The sequence below is a fragment of the Camelus dromedarius genome, chromosome 25, assembly GCF_036321535.1.
Source record: "Camelus dromedarius isolate mCamDro1 chromosome 25, mCamDro1.pat, whole genome shotgun sequence".
Taxonomy (NCBI): domain Eukaryota; kingdom Metazoa; phylum Chordata; class Mammalia; order Artiodactyla; family Camelidae; genus Camelus; species Camelus dromedarius.
Window position 1 is genome coordinate 9,128,682 of NC_087460.1, and position 21,344 is coordinate 9,150,025.

Here is a 21,344-nt window from a genome sequence, read left to right on the forward strand (position 1 = left end):
GGTGACAGCTTTTTCTGAGTTCTGTCTCTGTGGACTCACCTTCAAATATGTTTCTCCTCTCACTTCATACAGGAACTGGCACTCAGTTCTCTTCAGGATGGCCATCGTGGAGCTGCTCACATGAATTCTTAAGGCTGGAAATGCAAAATAAATGCATAATAAATGGAAATCTCGACCGTCTTGAAAGCTATTGTAGGGCCCCATTTGTTTCCCCTTGATCCGGAACATTTATTACAGGTGCTCTTGACAGCTTACGTATTGTAGTTTAAAAAAAAAAAAAATACTTAAAAATACCTTCGGTGAGACAAGAACGACTGTCACACATGGAAAAAGAGAGGGTCTGGTGCTGTTTCTCAGTGTCCCGAGTGATGGAGCCCCCTGGTCACGCCCCACAGATTCTCATCCCAGCTCAGAGTGGGAGCCCGCGGGCCCGGGTTTGGATTTAGCCTACAGTGCTGAGCTTGAGAGTTAGAATTCAATTTTGGATCTCAGTGTAAAAATTTCAATAAGTAGCTTAAGTGTGGGCAGCAGGGTGAAGATTCAGGAGAGGGTTATAGAGTCTTGATTTTCTCATATTTTACTCTTCCGGGGTACTGCTATCCCTCCAACAAACAAGTGGTGAGGGCAGTATCATCCACAGGCTCATGGCGCCACCACCTTCCCCACTCTGGGTACCACAGACCATAACAACGCTAACGGCAGCCCCGTGTCGTGTGCCTACCACGGATCGGGAGTGCTAAGTGCTTAACGCGCACCACCTCAACTCCTTCCAGAAACCTTTCCGGCAAGGCTGGCATCTCATCCTCAATTTATATCTTCAACTTTCTGACACTTAGAAAGATGAGCTAACTTCCCCCCGAGCCTACACACAGGCATTTGTATAGTTGCGATTTTAACCCAAGTCTGCTTGGCCCCAACCTTAATCTTTACACTGTGATTTTCTAGTACAGACCAGTATCCAGTTGTCAGCAGACTGACAAAACACCACGTTACCACCTGTGTTTTGGAACCCCTCCCCCACATGCATCTTTCTTTCTCTCTCGTGTGTATATCGAACACTACCACGGTCATCAGCATTTATTGAGCGTTTACTACGTGGAGCACACAGAGCCTCTCCCTTACCAGGCAAAATGTGCTGTAGGCGTTTGCATATAACAGATGCTTATCTTTTTCTTTACTAAAACCAATTCCCAGGAAAATCAAATAAAAGAGGAAAAGGAAAATGGACCAGAGGATATGCTCTGAGTCTAACCCATGGAAGATTTGTTTAACTGACATGGATCTACGTGAAATGTCATGACTATTTCAGGTAGATCGTGCCTGAATGCCTTGCAAATGACCAAAACTAATGAGAACAGTCTAAAACTGAGCCAAAAAGGAAGAACAGAATAATTATCAGTCAATGGCAATATGTAGCAAGGACTGGATTGACAAGGGCCCACGGCCAGTCGATGGGAAGAGTCATTCTGCATCTCACTGGTACTTGTTACGCATTTTATCCCACAATCCCCTGTGCTGGAGGACAAAATCTTTGTCCTCTAAGGAAAGCAATCTCCCTTCTTACGGAGGCCAGTGGATTCCATCCTAGAGGCCGTGTTGACTGTATCTCCAAACAGGCAATAACGAGGCATCTTGATCCCCACAACTCCAGCAGCACAGGGACCTGAAAGGGACAGAAAGCACGAAGTGGAGGCAACAGAAACCAGAGTCAAGTTAAGGTGGGTAAGTAAGCCTCATCTCAGGGGCACGATGCTGAGGGTCTTGTTTTATGGAGAAGTAGTTGAAGGTATAAAACGTGAGCTGTGACTTTTTGCTTTAAATGAATGTATTCACTGGGGGAAGCACCATTATTCAAATCATGCTTTCAGAACATATTCTGCTCCAGCACAGAAAAGAACATTTGCATGAAGCAAGAAGGCATCCTGAGATCCAGGCCACAAAGGTGGAAAGTCCTCCTTAATATTTAATTTTATTTTATATAGTGGTAGAGTGTGTGCCTAGCATACACAAGCTTCAGGGTTCAATCCCCAGTACCTCCTCCAGAAATAGATAAATAAAACCTAATTACCCCCCCCAAATATTTTACTTCATTTAATTTTTAATTTTTCTTGGAGGAAAAGAGCATTTTTAATTATTTTTAAAATTTTTATACAGTTTTTAAAGGTTACTTTCCACTTACAGATACTACAAAATATTGGTTGTTTTCCCCATGTTGTGTAACACAGCCTTGAGCCTATCACACCCAAGTTTGTGCCTACCCCCCCATTGGTAACCACTAGTTTGTTCTCTGTAAGTCTGCTTCTTGTTTGTTGTATTTTTCAGATTCCACATCTAAGTGATCGCATACAGTATTCGTCTTTCTCCGTCTGACTTATTTCACTTAGTATAATGCCCTCCAAGTCCATCTATGTTGCTGCAAATGGCAAAATTGTGTTCTTTCCTATGGCCTCCTTACTACTTTAAATAGAAGGCTCTCTGGAAGGCTGAAGACTATCCCGCTGCTGGCCTGCTCAGGTGGCCACACAGCCCTGAGCTCTGAACGGCTGGAGGGCGCACTACACTCGAAGGCTCAATGACCCAAGTTTGTTTTCTTTTATTTTTATTTAAGTCAGAGTAGCATTTCTGGGGTTGGTGGTCTGATGATAGAGGACCCAGAAGACAAGGACTCGCCATCAGCTTCCCTGAGCATTTCACGTGCCACGTGAATGCAGCAGGCTGGGGGAGCCTGTGGCACAAGACATTCCAGAAAGAGGAGGAAAAGCCAAGTTAGGACGAGGCCCAGTGTATCAGGTAGGAGAGAAGGGTTGTTCAGTCAGCTATTCATGTGGAATGACTGAATGCAAGGAGTCAAAATTTTAGAAGTTAAAGGTTAACTCAGAAACTGCAAAATCAGGTTGTGGACAGAGGTGATGACTGAAGTTCTGCTTGGCTCACTGGGTTTTGATCTATATGAGTTTCTTTACAGATCTGTCCTGCCGATACTCTGTGTTTATGAACACTGAAAAAATTTAAACATTGCGTTGCTCACTGTTTATGAATACCGAAAAAAAATACTGAATGCCAAACCCTTCCCTGTCAGGTTCGATGCAAAAATACAAAAGAAACAAACAATAAACAAATAAAAAAAAGACAAACAAAAGCAGTAGTGGCAACTTGATGAGAAGATCTCTGAGCTCCCCAAACACGTCAGGCTGTGCCCTGGCTTGTCACTTCAAAGCTGGAGTGATGAGCTGGGGAAGGGCCTGGAGGCAGAAAATCCCTGCGATATTATTACGTCTTGTTTTCAACTATCAATATTTAACTGAAACCTTTTAATTTCTTACTCAACCACTCTGGGTATGTGTATCTACTGTCCACCTTCATTCCAGCCCCATGTGGCAGTGCCTGGGCCCTGGCGGTGACTCAGGCACTGAGTAGATCACAGGGTTAAAGAGACGGGACCAGGACCCAGAGCTCCATTCTCCCTGCTGGGTTCAGTCCCTCCTGCCGCTGTCCATTCCTCCAGGCCTGACAATTTGCAACAGGCCACAGAGAGGTTCCCTTATGTGTATATGGGACATCGGTGGCATTTGGTTGTGGACACAATGAGAAAGGCCACAGCTATGTTCCTGGCTGTCAAAGACGTGGCAGCTGGTTTTAACTTCCGTTTACTGTCACTCTGGGACTCCCACTGATTCATTACTCAGTCAGTAAATATTTACCACCTGACTCTGGGCTGGGCACCGCGGATACAGGATGACTCTTGCGAACGCAGCTGCCTGGTCCTTGCCACAAAGCCTGGGGTGATCTTGGACTTTCTATCCCCTGAGTCTTCGGTGAGGCTTGGAGGGCAGGATGAGGGGCAACGACAAGGAATTACAGGGAGATGTGCTGTATTTTAACACAGGGACAGACTGTCCAGTAATTACAACTATTCAATAATGGAGTGAGTTGACTCTGGAAATAGTGAATTTTCAAGGAATCCTGGGATTGTTCTACTATTATTCTTCTATATTATTATTTATCTTGGAAACTATAATTTATGCTCTGTCAAGGATTAATCTAGGTGACTTCTGAGTTCCTCTCCAACTGTATTTTTCTATAATATTTGTAAGTCATCTTCCAAATCTATACATTCAAGGTTGGGTGACTTTCGTGGTCTTCAAAGTGATCCATGTACTTTCTGTGCCACTGAGGAGTTTGGGGAAACAGAAATGCCCTTTTATTACAGGAATTCGACTGGATATTTTTCCCCCTATAGACAATCTAATCCATTTAAGATACTGTAATATTTTAGTGGAAAAATGTACAGCAGTTGCGGTCGGGGGAAGGGAGGGGATGGCGAGGAGATAAATGACATAGTGAATATGGTGACTTACACAGGGAGTCTGGGGCTCGGTATTTTAGTTTGTGGTTGTGTTTATCATTCCGTGGGTGCTGTTATCACTGCTGTTTCCTAGAACTGTCTAGAGACTAATTATAGGTCTAGCTATGTGAGGATGAGTAATGGGACCTCGTATTTGGCAGATGGATTCGAGAGTAAACCTCACGTGAAAACTGATCACATTTGAAGATCCTTGAACCCTTCTGATTTAGTATGGTTCCCGTGTGCTAAGATGCTCAACTCCATACCAGAGTGAATTCCAATGCGAATCCATATCGGGAGGCCGGGAAGGTGCTCCAGCTCGAAGGTCCCCATGAAGCTGAGGATATCCAAGGCCATCTTGGCAATGTCTACTGCATGCCGGTTACCGTTTCTCTTGGGCAAACCACTAGCCACCATGTAGGCATCACCAATGGTTTCCACCTGTGGAAGTAGGTTCTCATCAGTGAATCTGCCCCTTCTAATGGCATGAGAAATTAAACAGAAGCAGTTAATTGCATATTGAATACAAGCATTTTTGAGAACTCAGTATAAGCACAGCCCTGTACACTTTTTCTGGGATTAGTTCAAGGTTAGTTCTTTGCTAATTTCTTCAGGATTTCTGTAGCCTGTATGGTTGATAAAACAACCAAAATGGATTTTGACCAAATGAAAGCACTTCATAATAATATAAATCAATGACAATTCTATCAGTGTTGACGTGCTGACAATTCTATCAATGTTTAAATAATCTGAATGGTTTTATCTTAATTTTTGGAACGCCTCTAATTATCAGAAAAGTCATTGTTAGCACTTACCATTTTTGACAAACAATAATTGTGGGTTCCACCAAGACATAATACACATTCTTGTAGTATGATGATTCCAATCACTTTTCTTGTTATAGGTGGTAGATTTATATTAACATTATTCTTCGATAAATGTTTTCCCTTTTGATTTTATTTTCATAATCATATGCATAGTTCATACGTGTTGGTCAGGTAACATCTTGCTGAGTATCTCTAAAATGCATCATCATTTTCTACTCAGCAAGAACTCTTGTTCTTATGGCTTTCTGATCTACATGGGGTGAGGACTGGGCTAAGATTAACCCTAAAAGGAAGTCCTCCCTGTAGGTAATACCATCATAACAGACTGTTATATGAGTGACCTCTAAACTTAAGGATGTAGTGCTTCAGGCATATTGTTTATCTTGTAATTTTCACAGTAATCCACTGACTTAGGTATTGTCATCATCCCATTTTACAGGTACGTAAACTGAGACTTGGTGAAGTCAAATACTACATTTTATGAGGTTACACAATTAGGTGAGGCAAAATGGGATTTAAATAAAGAGCTTTAATTCTGAAGTCACTTGTTCCATATGCTTTTCCAACATGAAAATGTGGGAATTCAATTCTCCTTTGCTGTTCTGGCTCAGACATTATCAGCCTGGAGCTGGTCAGAACCCTCGTCAGGTAACAGATCCAGGTCTGAACTTACACAAGCCTCCTTGCTCTTCCTCAGTCTTTTTCCAATCATGCTTGTTATTCCAACAACTACAACCACAAAAGATTCCTATTGTACTTAGCATAACCCTGGTGTCTTCCCTGCTTTATTTGTAATCGGCCTGAATACTGTCCATTGTTTGAAGATAACTGAAGAATAAACCATCCTCCCCACGTTTTGTCTGTCACATGGTTTCTTAAAGTCACATGGCCATTTTGACCTCTGACCCATCTAGTTCTTCCACCTCCCTTCACTTTTAGCTCATATTCCACCACTAATTCATTAAATCTTAAGTTACGCAGGACAAGACCTGCATATAGGCAGCCCTGTGTATCCGCGAGTTCTGCATTGTGGATTCAACAAACCATGAATCAAAAATATATGCATCTTGCTTTTGCCTTATTTTTACCACTAAAAATCTTTCGTAACATTGCCTTGTTTAAAGTGCATGCATGCCTTACTTTCATAAAGAAAATTTCAATTAAAAAAGTGACTCTGTAAGAGGAAATTCATGAAAGGCTGTGGCAGAAAGTATTTACAAATATTTGCTTCCACTCCCTGCCCTACTGGCTACAAATTAGAGCATGTGAGTTGCTTTGACCAGTGAATATTTCAGACCCAACATGTGGTTTCATGTAACATGGTATCCAGACTGAGGTTCCTTCATTAGCTTGGGTCCCAGAGTGAGCGTATACATAGCAACTAATTGACTTCTGTCATTTTACGTTTAGTGTTTTGAATCAAAAGTATTTTTTAAAAAATTCCAGGAAGTTCTAAAAAGTAAAACTTGAACTTGCCACACTCCAGAAACTACCTACATAGCATTCACATTGTATTAGATATTACAAGTAATCTAGAGATGATTTAAGGTACACGGGAGGATGTATGTATATGCAAATACTACATTATTTTATGCAAGGCACTGGAGCATCTGGGGATTTTGGAATTTGCGGGAGGCCTGGAACCAATCCTGGGGGATACTGAGAGAGACAGGTAATAGCAGAAACAACCAGTTCTGGCTCTGCTGACCTGGGGCTGAACCATCATCTCCGCCCGCCAGGTGAAGCGGTTACCTTGTACACGTCGTGGTGGTCGAGGATGTGGTCAAAGCTCTTATAGATGTCATTGAGCATGTCCACCACCTCCATGGGGGTGCTGTACTTGCAGATCGTGGTGAAGCCCACGATGTCACTGAAGTAGATCGTGACTTCCTCGTACAGTTCAGGCTCCACGATGCCCTTCTCCTTCAGAGACTTGACCACCAGCCTGGACAAGGAAGGAAAAAGCAATGCCTTCAACTTCATTGAAGGTCTTCTTCCTCTACAGAAATCTCTGAGACAGTCATAATTGTCCACCGGAATTGTAGAATTTGGGATCTCCGGCGAACTGTGTGGCTAGGAAGCAAAGATAGTTTGCACACACCATATATATGAACGTATTACCCACACACACGTAACACGTTATCTGATCTCAGATGAATATAAGGACGTTCAATATTAACTTAATACCTGATCATAACCCTAATACACACGTACACATAACGCTAACACCTGCATATCCTTAATACTTGCTCACTTTTTAACCTCCCTGTTGACTGTCAGCTTCTTCTAGACACAGCGCCATATCCAGCTACTGAGAAGGAGCGTGTGTCACTGATGCTAAGAACATGACTCATGATCTGAGCTATCACAACTGACTTTCTCATCAGTTAATAGTTTTACTTTCCTGGCGTATTTAACATAGCCTTGTTTACTGTCACTATGAAGGAATAATGCATTTAAAAATGAACTTTGATATATCCCTAACCAGAGTTTATTTGAAATATTTTGCACCAGGACTGGGTCCTTTAAAAAAGCAGCATCAATTACCATGTAAACAAGTTTTAAAAAATTATGCTAAAACTGCAGAAGTCAAATAGAAGCAACTTAGAATATCTCTGTTGAACAGACATAAAGAGCAGCGTATCAGACTCAGAATGAAGACAGAAGAACTAGAGAAGGGACTCCATGCTTCCTTTATGGGGTGGGGGCTGACATGAGGCTGCGTGTTCTGTCTGCCCTTGAGATTACTTCCTAAAGGACCAGAGTATGGACTTCCTGGAAGCAGGGAGGTACCACAGACATCATGGAGAAGAAATCCCTTGTTTTTACAGATGAGAAAGCTGAGGCTTAAAAAGAAAGCATGATTTTCACAACGTCCCAGAGCCAGTCCTCAGTAACTCTTTTTTTTTTTTGCACCACATTTCCTCCACAGCCCAGGCCTTGGATACTCAAGGAGATGGGGAAATTTTGGAGGTGTGCTGCCTGAAGTGAGGGAAGAATGTCTGGCACTTTCCAGGAAAACAGACAGCCAACCAACCACAAGGATACCCAGGACCACTCAGAGAACCTCTGGAGCAGTGAGAAGTCCCTTCACTTGGTGCAGTGATGAAATGAGGGACCTTTAAAAAACACCCCTTGGGGTGTGGCTGGTTAGATTCGCAGGGGCACTTCGGTGGTCTCGGCGTGCCCAGTGTGAGGTTATACTGGAGGCTCCCCAGATGTAATGACGAGATTGGATATTCCACCACTTTTGCCCTCCATTTTCACTGCTTGGGTCTAAGTCACGTGAGCTTGGAAAACACTGTTACCTGAGAGAGAAACTACTGTTGGTGGATCCATGAAGGAAGGGCTCTGACTTAGCCCAGTGAGCTTTGACAACAGGCTGCCACCAACACAGAATCAGTGTAGAGCTGGTGTCTTAGAAGTGCTTCCCGTAAGTACAAAGAACCTCTACTTTAATCTGCTACAAAAGCCCAAGGTGTACTGCGGGATAAGTGTTTAAGAAGAATCCAGCTCCCGCGTGCAATTTGTTTTTCTTACAATTTTGCTGTAGCTGTTTATCTTTGCTTCTTCTAGGTATTGTTCATGTATATTTTAGTTTCCTTTTTGCAAATATAAAGAGTCTGTACATAAATGAACAAAGTGAGTTGCCCTGTAGTCAGTGGAGATTAATTCCAGCCACTGTCACACACAACCTTCGGCGATCCAGCGAAAACATCTACCATCTAGTGGTCAAAGCGGCACACTGAGCCACAGGTAGGACAAAAGCAGAGGTGCTTCAAGTCCTGTGAGTGATATCGCGGGTTAAAACCATCAGTGATGAAACCCTGGGGAGGCAGTCAAATTATCAGGCTGCTGTTTTTGTCACAATTCAGCATGAAAGGCCAGGCAAGGAACTATGCTTCTATAACGAACATTTATGCAGCTCCAATAGAAACTGCAATCTCTAAGGTGAATGTTAAGGGTTCCAGGCTACCCCCAGGGTGCCAACGCCAGGCTGTCCTCGGCACTCGGAGGGCACACGGGTTCTGCATTAGGTTCTCTTCAGGACCAGATGACCGAACAGAGCCCGTGCATAACTCCTACCTCTTCCTTCAGGATTGTAGAAGAGAAACTATTCATTTAGAGAACGTTTCCTGTGATCTCAAAATCATTTTTTTATTCATGTAGAGCTGATATGCTAAATGAAGCATGGGTTCAAAATAAAACAATAATAAACATGAGTAATATATAAAAGTCATCACCACTATGCCTAATAATAACCACCAGGGTCGTTCCAGACACTGTGCTAAGTACCTTATAGTCTGCACGTTATTTCGGGGGATTCTTTGAGCCAGCCTCTGAGGCAGATGGGAAACTGAGGCTTGCAGCATTTAGGGAACTTGCCCAAGGCTGCAGATCCCTCATCGGCAGTGGAACCATGATTTGAAGCCAGGCCTGGCTGACCTCAGTTTCCACGATTTCATCCAGTGCTAGGCTGCCTCGCTTACCCTCATCTAGCAGGACGGCTTATCACACATGAATGAGAGCAGAACAATGCCTCTCACTCGTGACGGTTGTGGGTCCCTTGGCCCAACCTATTTCCCAGCTCTCCACATTTTAATTTCTTGTTTATCTTAACATTTCTTAGTTATCACCCGAGTACCAACGGGGATAAAAAGTTAAACTGTTTGGGATTTCAACCCTACCTCCTTTCTCTTCTGTCATGGCTGTAATATGGTTTCCCCAAATAGAGGTCAGTCCATAAATGCCTCTGTGATGAGACGCGTGGTGTGGGAGGAGGGACGGGACCCCACCTCCTCCACTAGAGACAGCTCCCACTTCTTATAATTTGGCTTCTATTTTGAGGCGGACAGAAGAAAGCAAAGACACTGACTCTTAGTGCCTCAAAGTGCCTTACAGCTCATAGATTCTGTAGGAAAACTTTAATTTCCATTTTTGGACCAAAGGGAAACAGTGTCTCGCCTGAGGTCCCAGCCTGAGTAAAAGTGGTCAGGAAGTGCTGGAGTCCAGGTCATTCTGACTCCACTATCCACACCCCTTCTGTGGCACCACGTGGCCACTGGAAAACCACCTCTTTCTTCTAGCTAATTAGAAAGTGCAAACCAGGACGAGGCTTAGCAGGGCACATGCATTTTCAAACACAACAATCTGTTGAAGAATATGCAAAAGGGAGCAATCTCACAGAAAGACAGAGCAAACCAACACTTGACAAAGACATTCGACTTCCAGCCTTAAGGGCTGAGGCATGGGAAGTCACGTCCACAGGAGAAGGACTTCCTTACCTTGGAAGCAACATAAAGTTGAGTCTGTCAGCTCTGTCCCTCTCTGCCTTGTACAGCTGGGTCCTTTCCTCCACCAGATGTTCCAGGTTTCGGGAATACAGTTGTAGACGTCGGATCAAGGTATCCATATAACTTTCATTTTTTTGGTCATGGAAAAGGCTGGATGTAGTAATAGATACAGAGCTCTCCATATCATTAAGGAAACATGAATTAAAACGAGGGGCAAATATCATGAACAGGTAATTAAACAAAGAGAATAAAAATGGCCAACAAATGCAGCAAAAAAAATTTGAACTCAGGAAGGATCAAAGAAATAGAAATAACATTTTTTAAAAAAGAAAAATAAATGTTAGAACAATGGTCATCAATGAAGGTATGAAGAAGGAAAAATACACATTACAACCTTCCTGTAGGGAAAGCTGCTCAAATGTGTCATAAGCTATAAGAATGCCGTACAGGTCAGCCAATTGACTCTGCTTCTAAGAATTACCCCAAGGAAACAATCACGAATGTGCTGAAAGTTAACTACAAAGAAAGTCACAGTATTCTTCACAATAGTAAACATTTAAAAGCAACCTGAATGTCTAACAAAGAGTAACTAAAATATTATGAAGTGGTAGAATAGGAATGTACCATTAAATACAAATTAGAATCGTGAAATACACAGAAAGATGGTACCTCTATATTGTTAAGTAAAAAAAGCCAGTTTATAAAACAGCAAGAATTATAATCCCATTTTCAGTTTTTTAAAACTGGTGGTCATCTATGGAGAAATAGGTGATGCTTTTACTTCCTTGCTTATTCATATTTTTTTAGAATTTTAATAACAAACAATTTGCAATAAAGGGAAATATAAGAAAAAGACCAAGAAAAGTAAAACTGAGCCTTACATTATCTCTTCAGAACAGAGTCAGGGTCCTAAAGCAGAAAACCTAACTCTGGATTATTCTGTTAGACCAAGATGACTTAGGGGAGACAATGGCTTCTTGGGACCCTGTGACAGGTCTTGGTGCAGAGCCCAGTCAGGACGCACACCGAGTTCCTGCCTGGCTGCTGAGAGGACCGCAGACAAAGTTCATGTACGGCACAGCCAGAGGGGATGAATAAATCAGACCACCTCATTATCACGACAACAATGAAAAGTTGCCACTTCTGCACTCAAAAAGATGGACTGCATCATAACTCACATGGTGTGGGGCGGGGTGTCTGTTAAAAATTCAAGACAGTTCTGAGTCCTATCGCAGACCTATTATGACCGGAAACTGCTAGGCTTGGGATTAAGAGAATTTTTTGTTAGCAAGTTCCCTAGGAGATTCTTACTTGAAACCATGATGGAGTCCAGTTGGGTAGAAAGGGTGAGGGAGGGAGTAGGGGTAAAAGATGAAGATGGATTATCTTACTTCCTGATGAATTAATTCAGTCAAAGCAGGTTCCTCAACCTTGGCTGCATATTTTAATCACTCGAGGAGCTTATTTAAACTCCTGATGCCAGCCCGCACCCAGATTGTATCAGACTCTCCAGGGTAGGACTCTGGCATTAATATTTTAAAAATCTCCCCAGGTGATCTCAATGTGCAGACAAGTTGAGGGCCGTCATATTAAAGGCTAAATAGCATGGAGCCAGTTTTATCTTCTTGAGTGTACGTTTCATCTGTCACACATACAGTCTCATTTGCTCTGAATAACAGGTCTGGGAAGGAATGAAAAGCGCCAAGAATTAAACCATTTATTATTTGCTGCTCCTTTTGCACACATGACGGTTTAGATCTACCAATCAGTGGCCACATTTTGTCTTCACTATACCTCATCTCAGCCCTGGGCTTTGTTTAGCCTCATTAAATGTCTGTGTCTTTTTTTTTTTTTTAAACATTTTTTATTGATTTGTAATCATTTTACAACGTTGTGTCAAATTCCAGTGTTCAGCACAATTTTTCAGTTATTCATGGACATATACACACTCATTGTCACATTTTTTTCTCTGTGAGCTATCATAACATTTTGTGTATATTTCCCTGTGCTATACAGTGTAGTCTATTCTATAATTTTGAAATCCCAGTCTATCCCTTCCCACCCTCCACCCCCCTGGTAACCACAAGTCTGTATTCTCTGTCTGTGAATCTATTTCTGTCCTTTATTTACGCTTTGTTTTTGTTTGTTTGTTTGTTTTTGTTTTAAATGTCTGTGTCTTTGACTTGATGAGAACTACAGGAGAAGCAGGAAGGAACTGCAGAAATCATCTTGTTCACTTCAGTTTTAGCAGCAACAAAACCAATACCCAGTTAGGGTGAACACTTTGCCCAATGTCTCACAACAAGCTATTATTAGATCCTAGTTTAGAAACTGGATCTCCTAACTCTTACTGCAGGATTACTTTTCTCACTCTGCCTTGTATCTAAGTGAAGACACGGGAAATCTAAAGACCAATCTTATTGGATAATTGTGTGTTACTTTTTTTGGATCCTGAATTATAATCTGACTCATGGCTGAAGTCTTAAGTGCTTAAGGTCAAAGTTGCTGATCTTAAGATTTTTAAAATTTTAAGAAATATGCTAATCTTGAGAATTATCCAGGGTCTCTGCAGATTCCTAGGATTCATACTAGATGTCTAAATCCTAATTACCTGCAGAAGGGTCAGGGAATCATATTGTTAACAGATGTATTTATGATCAGTCAGAATTTACTTTCTAATCAGGTGAGTTTTGCCCTTGAGTATTTAACTTTTCAAGTGACTATTTCCCTGAGACAATGGTCTGTTCGTCTCTGTATCATTTTAATTTTTCTGAGACAGGTATTACAGTCTGAGATTTTTCATTAGAAAAGACATTTTCATTCTTAGATGCCACTGAATGTCAACTATTATTAGAAAAATCTGAAATTAGTGAGGAAAAGTAAAAACTTAAGCAATACCCAAATATCTTGGCCAGTGTGTTCTCAATTTTCTTGAAGTCTGGTCTCTTTTCTGCATCTTCCTCCCAGCAGCTTTTGACAAGCAGGTAGACCTGGAAGGAAGAGGAAGATTAGCTCAGGGCGGGGGGGTATCCTACCCTATTCTGTTCACTGATGGGAGTCACTGAGGTGGGGAATTTTTAAAAAAACATTTCAGCTCTGACTATGAGGATGAGATGGCCCAGTCCCCTGCAGCGTATCTCAGTCATCACCCTCTGCCTCACCCTTCCCTTCGGTCCTCTTTTTCTTTCTTTTTTTTTTTTTTTTAGATTCCACATATGAGTGATATCATATGGTATTTTTCTTTCTCTTTCTGGCTTACTCCACTTAGAATGACATTCTCCAGGGACATCCATGTTGCTGCAAATGGCATTATGTTGTCATTTTTTTATGGCTGAATGTCTTCAGTCCTAAACTGATGAAAATGGTGATACTGATTTGAACAGGGCTGGGTTGATGGGAGAGACAAAATGCTTTACAGACATTTGCAGGGTTTATGTTAGGAGCTGGGGGAGGCAATAAATAGCTAGGCTTGGTGAGAACGAGGCAAGTGACTGTAAACCAGAGTGAGGCTCTATGACACTAGAATTCCACCACGCCTGACAGTGGAATCGTCTGAGGAGCGTTCACAAAATTTCTTACGCCCAGAACTCACCGCAGGAGAAGAGTCTGAATTAACTGGTTTGTGAAGGGGCCTTAATAGGATTCTCAGATTCAGCAAATACAAATACAGGACATCCAGTTAAACTTGAATTTCAGATAAATAGTGAGTATTTCCTTAGCCTAAGTATGTCTCAGATACTGCATGGGCAAAGGACAATAATCTATACATTTGTAAGCTCCCCAGGTGATGCCATCAAAGCCTAGCTGTAGCGGAGAAGAGAAGTGAGGAAGGGGAGGTATGGAGGAAGAGGGAGACGAGGAAGCTGGTGGAACCATTGTCTCCTTTGATACCACTGGTTTGCAGCTCTTGCTGGACCAAAAGGCATGGCCAGAACTATTTGTTTTAAATGAAGTTTGTTCTTCACTCGACCCAAAACAAGATCACAAAGGGTACTAGAAGCAGTCCCGTCTGTATCTGCGTTCTTCACCTTAACGCGTCACCCGCGAGGGCGAGGACCGGGACATAGAACCGTGGTTGCCTGTATTCACCACTAGGTGGTGCTCTCGCCTGGGAAAATGACCTGCCAGCGAAGGGACAGGAGCACCGACAAATGCGCAGATGCAGCACCGCCCGCGAAATTGCTGATGCTCCTCAGGCGTTGCCAAGTCAACCCGTGTCAGGCCAGTGTCCTGTTGGAACGCGCTACTAGATATGGCATCTAACTCATCTCCAGTTCCAGACCCATCACGCTACACGAGTGAATCGAAGAGGAGGATGCTTTGGTGAGAGAGGGTTTAAACAATATACGGATATACTCAGACGAGACAAGAGTTTCGAGAAGAGATATGCTGATGTGCGGGGAGGGGTCCCAGGATCCAGAAAAGCGGGAGGAAAGGAAGCGGGAGGAGACGGCAAGGATAGGAGATGTATCTTAGAGCCTTGGGGCCACAAGTGCCTTTTATGTTGAAAGAGAGGAGAGAAGTAAAAATGGCCAATCCACGCCCAGGCGAGGCGGGCCATCACCCTCATCTGGCGGGTGCCTGTGAACTGAAGGAAAATGTTTTTATCTTTATCCTGCAGGGAACAAAGTACACAGAAATGCTTTGATGGCCATAAATAGCTTTGGGGGGGAGGGTAATTTACTGATTTTATTTATTTTAGAGGTACCAGGGATTGAACCCAGGACCTTGTGCATGCTAAGCATGTGCTCTGCCTCCTGAGCTATGCCCTGCCCCCCTATAGTTTTTAAACACTGATTTACTAATATTCTGGATTATAAAAGCTCAGACAAAATTCTTTTTTAAAAAATTTAGACTTTTTTTTTCCCCCACAGGCCTTAAAGATCTTTATGAGAGATTATTTTAAAAATTAAGCCAGTATGAAGAGAAAAATCTCCAATTTCTTCAGAGGAAAGACAGAAAGAGTGAAAGTATGTTTCTCTATTGTTTCTAGATGTTGGCATATTTACTTTTTAATCAGTAGGTGGTATTTATAACCTTAATAAATGCATCACATGGACATCTTGCTCTTTTAGCTCCTAATAACTGAGAACGTGGTTGTGAGTAAGGAGCTCTTGCCCGAGTCGAGAGGGGTGGGGGAGGACACGGGAGTACGGGAGGCTGTCAACGGCTCCCAGGGATATGTTCTAACCCTGGCATCAGTGAAGGTTACCTTATTTGGAAAAAGGGTCTTTGCAGGTGTGACTAAGGATCTCGAGATGGGGAGATAGTTCTGGATTATCTTGGCAGGCCTGAACGTTGTCACATGTATCCTAACACAGGAGGGAGTCAGAGGGAGATTAGACGGAAGAGGAGACTATGACCTGGAGGCTGAGATTAGAGTGTTGTGGCCACAAGCCAAGGAATGTCAAGGCCACCAGAAACTCCTGGAAGAAGAGAGGTATGGATTCTCCCCAGACTCTCACGGAAGCATGACCCTCTGACAGCTCATTTCAGACTTCTGGCTTCCAGAACTGCAAGCGAATAAATTTCTGTTGCTTTAATCCCCCAAGTTTGTGGTACTTTGTTAGAGGAGCCCAAAGAAACGCATGCGGGGAGATACACTCACTTCCAGCTCTTTTTCCTCTGCTGTTTCCAGGAACAGATCTGGCCGGAAGGGCTTCACTCCGTTGGAATTCTCCACTCTGAAAATCTTCTCTGATGGGGTGAGAATAATGTAAATTACAGGAAGGACTGCAGTGCGAGGAAATGTTAGCAGCCGCCAAACTCTGAGTGGTTCACAGACCCTGGTTGGGTCCCCAGGGGGAGTGTGGCAGAGCCTAGGCCAGCACTCAATAGACAGATGTTGAGTGAGCGAATGAGCCACCAGGTGAAGGGGCCCATGCCCACTTACACCCAGGAAGTCACCTTAACTCAAGGCTACTAACCCTTTAAAACTTAACTCAGATACCACTGCCTTAAGTAGGCTTCCTCTGACCGAGACTCTAGCCTGCCCCCCTTCCGTCCCTCAGCCACCTCCATCCCCCTGACAGGTAAGAGCTGGCACATAGTAAGTGCTCAGTAAAGCGGGGACTGGATGAATGGAAGGAAACATTTTCCCCCTGAGAGGACATGTAGTGAAACTCTAGACCTGCTCTTGGTAAGAACTGCAATGTGTATGTCGTCCCACTGGAGTGATCTAGCTCAGGTGTTCCACAGACACATGTCTCGGAAGGAATCAGAAGGAAAGCAGGAATTGTAGGGCAAGATTCTTTAAGTCACAATAACACTGCCAGCAGTGGCACCTGGCAGCAGTGTACTGTCCTGGGCTTTCAGAGCCCTCTAACAGTCCCCTGTCACTGAATCCCTCCCGCTACCCTGCGGAGTGTGAGAGCAGGTATGCCGGTGGTGGGGTCTGGGGTGTGGTCACAGAAACCTCAGGGCCTCCCTCAGCCTAGCATTCCCGCTGGCTCCTAGAGAAGGCCCCCGAAGGATCAGAGCCTTACCCTTCTGGTCCCGACAGCTGAGCGTGTAGAAGGTCTCTCTCCGCAGGATGATCTCCTGCGCGATGACCCCGTAGCTGTAAACGTCTCCTTTCTGGGAGACGCTGGCCTGGCGGAGGTGCTCCGGGGCGGTCCACAGGTCTGTGCGTTCAGCATGGAGATTGCAAGGTTGAGGGGCGTGAGCGGCCCAGGGGTCTCCACCTTGCTTTCGCTTTTAAGTCCCTACACCCCACACTCATGCTGGTGACAGGGAGAACACACATTTGGCCTCTAAGCTGACTATGTAATGCCAGGATTTGGGTGAAGTCATCCGGCAATGTCCTCCCTAAAACTTGGATCGCGGTCCTGAAAACCCTCGAGGTCCACCTCGAACAGCAGGAGCTGTTCGGGAAGTGCTCAGTAAATATCTGTGGGGTGAATGCAGTGGAATGAGAGACTGAGGATTTAACAGCTTATAGAACATACGGTATAAACCTACAAAAGCCTTCATAAATATTTTAAAACTATATATTTATTTTATATAATATAAAACATATTATATATATATTTACTAAAAGAAAACAAAGAGAGCACATTTAAACAAAGAGACCATGACTGGTATGTTCCAGGTGTGACACGCTGGCAGCCCCAGAGCCAGCTATTACCCACAGGTGTGTGTTCTTTGGTTCTTGCGGGATTCTTTAAAAAAAAAAAAAAGTGCCTGCTATTCCTAGTGCTTTCCATCTAGCCTCCTGCACACAAGGGAAGCGCTCCTGTGTCCTGTGTGTGGCTCCTGCAGACACTTGGGTTTTCAATCCCTATCACACATCTTATTTAGAAATAACAGGGGCATACAACTAACTTTCCTCCAACTTCCCTTGATGTCTTGTGAATTTATGTGCCTTGTGATTCACGTACAATTGATCCCAATGGTTGGGCTTGTAAGAAAGGGAAGTAAATCTACTTATGGTAAAATTTCAGGTTGCCAACCCCAGAGAGGAAGCTATCACTGAGGGAAGTTCAGGAGGATAGGAGTTGACCTGCAGTTCATCTTATGTCTGTGTCGTGGTGAGTCATTTAATGAAAGAGATTTGCTCCACTATATGAGGAACCACGCTTGGCACACAGTAGGTCCTCAACAAGCACTTACTGGACTGAGTCCAATGTCCTAGCATGCTTGACGTGATTGAAGAAATGGGGGCAGAATTGTTATTTTTCATCTATTAAGGGCAAACTAGAGGATTGCAAAGTAGAATCAGAAGTGGAATTCAGTTTTGGATCTGGGGAGCACTTTGAGGCTCATCTGAAGGTCGAACTGCTGAGGCTGTTCAGCCCTGAATTACAGTAAGAACGAGTAATATTCCACCTGACAGGCCCCTTATACTTTATAGATCACTTTCCTGTGTGTTACTTTTTTGACCCTCATCACAATCCTGAAAGGGATAAGAATATACTTGACTGAGAAGAGCTTTTTCTAATCATTATCATTTCCTATTATTATTCTCACGGGTAAACAGATGAAGTCTAGAATTTGGAAAGGGGGCTCCACCCTTGTCCTCTGTCTTCTTGGGCAAGTCTCTTCTCCTCTCTGAGCTTCAATTCCGGTTCCATAAAGGAAGGGGTGAGACAGAGGACTTCTCAGGTCTCTTATGCTCTAACCTTCTATGTCTTTTCCCGCAGCTCTGCTTCCACAAGCCAATAACTTCATGACTTCTCCCTGATATCAAGGGACTCATGGAAGACGGAAATCCACAGAAATTTGCTCAACTCAACAAGCATGTGCTGATTAGGGGAGGTTGCCAAAATGAGCCAACTGTTGCCCAAATGAGCCAACTGTTGCCCCTTGTGGCTTGAAGTGTTTCTTTTCTTATCAGTATCACCAGATCCTCAGCACCTTACACAGGCTTATGAGGAAAAAAAAAATTTTTTTTCTAAGTGAGAAACTAGTAAAAATTTCATTCATTACAGACCTTTCCTTGGAGGTAAAATGGAATTGCAGCCAAAATCAGTGATCTTCACCACCATTCTGCTGTCCACCACACAGTTGGTGGATTTCAGACGACCGTGGACTTCTATCTTACTGGAGTGCAGATACGACATCCCCTGTAATTTTTCAGATGACAGGAGAACAAAGAGATAGGACACTTCAGCTGCTTCATTATTTTAAGGAAAGAAATGACATTTCGAAATCATTTTGGCATGCGGATAGAATCACACCATCAGATTTTAAATTTAATTCCATTAATTTTAACTTTAAAAACATTGTTAAATACCTCCATTAAGAAAGAAAGAAATAAGCCTGATTACCTCCACCAAATAAAAAAAATAAAATTAAAATAAATAAAAATAAAAACATTGTTGAAGCCCTAATATTTGCCTAAGCACTGCATCTAGTTTTGAGGTCTATTTAGATGACATAGTAAGAGACAACTGTCTAAAGACTCTGGTTAAGTAGTTGTACATAATGTGAAGCAAAGGTTTATCCTACTTTTTTGTTTCTGCTTACCACTTACTTGGTTGGGACCTCAGGTTTTCTGGTCCTCTGCTACCTCCATGAAAAACTACGAATAATAAAGCCTTGCCTTTCTGAAGGGAGAGGCTAGGCTGGATTATTTTCTAAAATCTTATGGGTTTCATTCTCTTTTGAAACAGGATGTTTCATTCTATTTTGCAAGAGGGAGCCCGTTTTTTGGCTGGTGTGCTCCCCCATGGTGTCAGAGGTGGTACTGCAGAAACTGGTGTTAGCCTGGATCTCAGATGTAAAAAGTGGCTAGTAGAGTAATATATCACATTTTTTTCCAACTGATTTTGATCCTCTGTGACCTTCAAGTGATTTAAGACCATATCAAATAGCTTGCTCTCGGGATTGGCTCTTCCTCATGTTTGGAAGCTACCTGCTTATTGGTATCCACTTCCTTTTCATACCACGTCTGGGAAATATACATGTCCAAATTTATTACTGCTTCATGCAAGATGAATGTCTGTCCTTAAACTTTCTCTTATAAAGCTGAGGATTCAGTCAACTTCCCTGAAACTTTATGTGATTTTTTTATTTCCAGCAAATCTACAAAAAACGTGTCCCCCAAGCCCAATGTAGAAAGAATATCATAATAAAAATAGCAATAGCCAATATACATTGAACATTGGCTTCGTCAGACCTTACACAGAACACACGCATTGTTTCATAAAATCCTCACAACCACCATGTGACATAGGAACTATTTTTATTATCACTTTACAGGTTGGAAAAATCCAGTACAAAAACGTTAGATCTGTTTTCCTGTATTCAACTTTCATAAATGTCTTTCGTGTTTGTAGGTTTCTCACCTTAGCAATGTCATACAAGACAGAGATCTTAAATTCCCAATCCATGAATGTACCATCAGGATAGGAGATGGTGTCATTTAAAACTTCCTGAACAGGAGGAAAAAGAGAAGGAAGATGAGTTGTCTGAAGGAGGGGCAGTGTGGAGAGGCTATTACAGGCAAATAATGATCCTCTAATCTGGAGGCTCAGGAACAAGTTGGCACCCCATTGTTCTGGTTTTCCAGAATATATATTTCTTTTCTCTGCTGTTTAAGGAACATCAGGGGGTTCACAAGGAGATGAGCAGGAGGTGCCCACAGACCCCAAACCCTGGTTCTTCCACCAGACGGGGTAAAGGGATGAGCAGGCACCTGCCGGGAGACGGGGCTGCTGAGCTTGATTCACAGGTGGCAGAGCTGTGGGCTCTGTCCCATAAAAATTCCACTAGTGTTTTTTTTTTAACAAGGAACTGCTATTAGGAAATTCTTTCATTAGGCTTATGTTTTCACTCACATGATCTCTTGCATCCGTTGGCTTAATAGCTCTAACTGTTCCGACAGAGTTCTTGGATTTTTGCATGAATTGTATGACCTAGAATTTTGAACTTAACAGGATGATGGTTCTCTCAAGATACAGGATTTTAACTAAGCTAATAACCATTCTTCACAATAAAACTCTAAACAGGACCTTAACTGGTAACTTAGTAATAGTCTCTCATTTTAGCAAAAAGCCCTGTTTTAACTCAGGTACTCTAGAAATAATTTCCAACAAACGGTCCAAAATCATTCATCATTTCAGATAAAACTAGCGGGGCCGTGGGTAGCAGGCCAAGTTAAGGGAGGGGAGTTACGAGCAGACAAGACTCTAAAGCAACACTTACTCTTGGCACTTGACGTATTTTATGTTTTTGTTTGTTTATTAGCTTTTCTCCCTGTGAAAATGTAAACTCTGAGATAATCTTCATTTACAGGTGTATCTGCGACATCTAGTACAGTGTCTGGTACAGGACCGACGGTCAGTGAACATTAATTGCATGAATGAATCAATTGTCCCTGAACAAGCCAAAGTGGTTGTGTATTTATAAAATGGGAAGCATATTGTCTTTACATTG

The 21,344-nt window shown here is 42.8% G+C and overlaps 1 protein-coding gene and 2 long non-coding RNA genes across 10 annotated transcripts in view; 2 read left to right on the forward strand and 1 right to left on the reverse strand.

The window, feature by feature from the left end:
• LOC135319315 (uncharacterized) overlaps positions 1 to 4,616 on the forward strand; it is a 35,573-nt gene extending 30,957 nt beyond the window's left edge. For both annotated transcript variants that reach the window (XR_010377801.1, XR_010377800.1), the window contains 2 exons: positions 73 to 1,718; positions 2,323 to 4,616. This is a non-coding gene — a long non-coding RNA (uncharacterized LOC135319315). The remainder of the gene's footprint in view (positions 1 to 72; positions 1,719 to 2,322) is intronic.
• GUCY2C (guanylate cyclase 2C) overlaps positions 1 to 21,344 on the reverse strand; it is a 76,698-nt gene that overhangs the window by 3,327 nt on the left and 52,027 nt on the right. For all 6 annotated transcript variants that reach the window (XM_064479063.1, XM_031444056.2, XM_064479064.1 and 3 more), the window contains 10 exons: positions 20,255 to 20,341; positions 18,898 to 19,030; positions 16,952 to 17,089; positions 16,075 to 16,163; positions 13,365 to 13,456; positions 10,458 to 10,616; positions 6,925 to 7,117; positions 4,612 to 4,786; positions 1,565 to 1,663; positions 40 to 134 (listed from right to left, as the gene is read on the reverse strand). In XM_064479063.1, coding sequence (XP_064335133.1) covers positions 40 to 134; positions 1,565 to 1,663; positions 4,612 to 4,786; positions 6,925 to 7,117; positions 10,458 to 10,616; positions 13,365 to 13,456; positions 16,075 to 16,163; positions 16,952 to 17,089; positions 18,898 to 19,030; positions 20,255 to 20,341 — 1,260 coding nt within the window. The remainder of the gene's footprint in view (positions 1 to 39; positions 135 to 1,564; positions 1,664 to 4,611; positions 4,787 to 6,924; positions 7,118 to 10,457; positions 10,617 to 13,364; positions 13,457 to 16,074; positions 16,164 to 16,951; positions 17,090 to 18,897; positions 19,031 to 20,254; positions 20,342 to 21,344) is intronic.
• LOC116150347 (uncharacterized) lies at positions 14,599 to 18,898 on the forward strand. Of its 2 annotated transcripts, XR_010377799.1 has the most exons (5): positions 14,599 to 14,789; positions 15,341 to 15,436; positions 15,788 to 15,906; positions 17,909 to 17,995; positions 18,608 to 18,898. It is a non-coding gene; the product is annotated as an uncharacterized LOC116150347 (long non-coding RNA). The 2 variants fall into 2 exon arrangements; XR_010377798.1 differs by lacking the exon at positions 17,909 to 17,995 and having other exon boundaries at positions 15,788 to 16,171.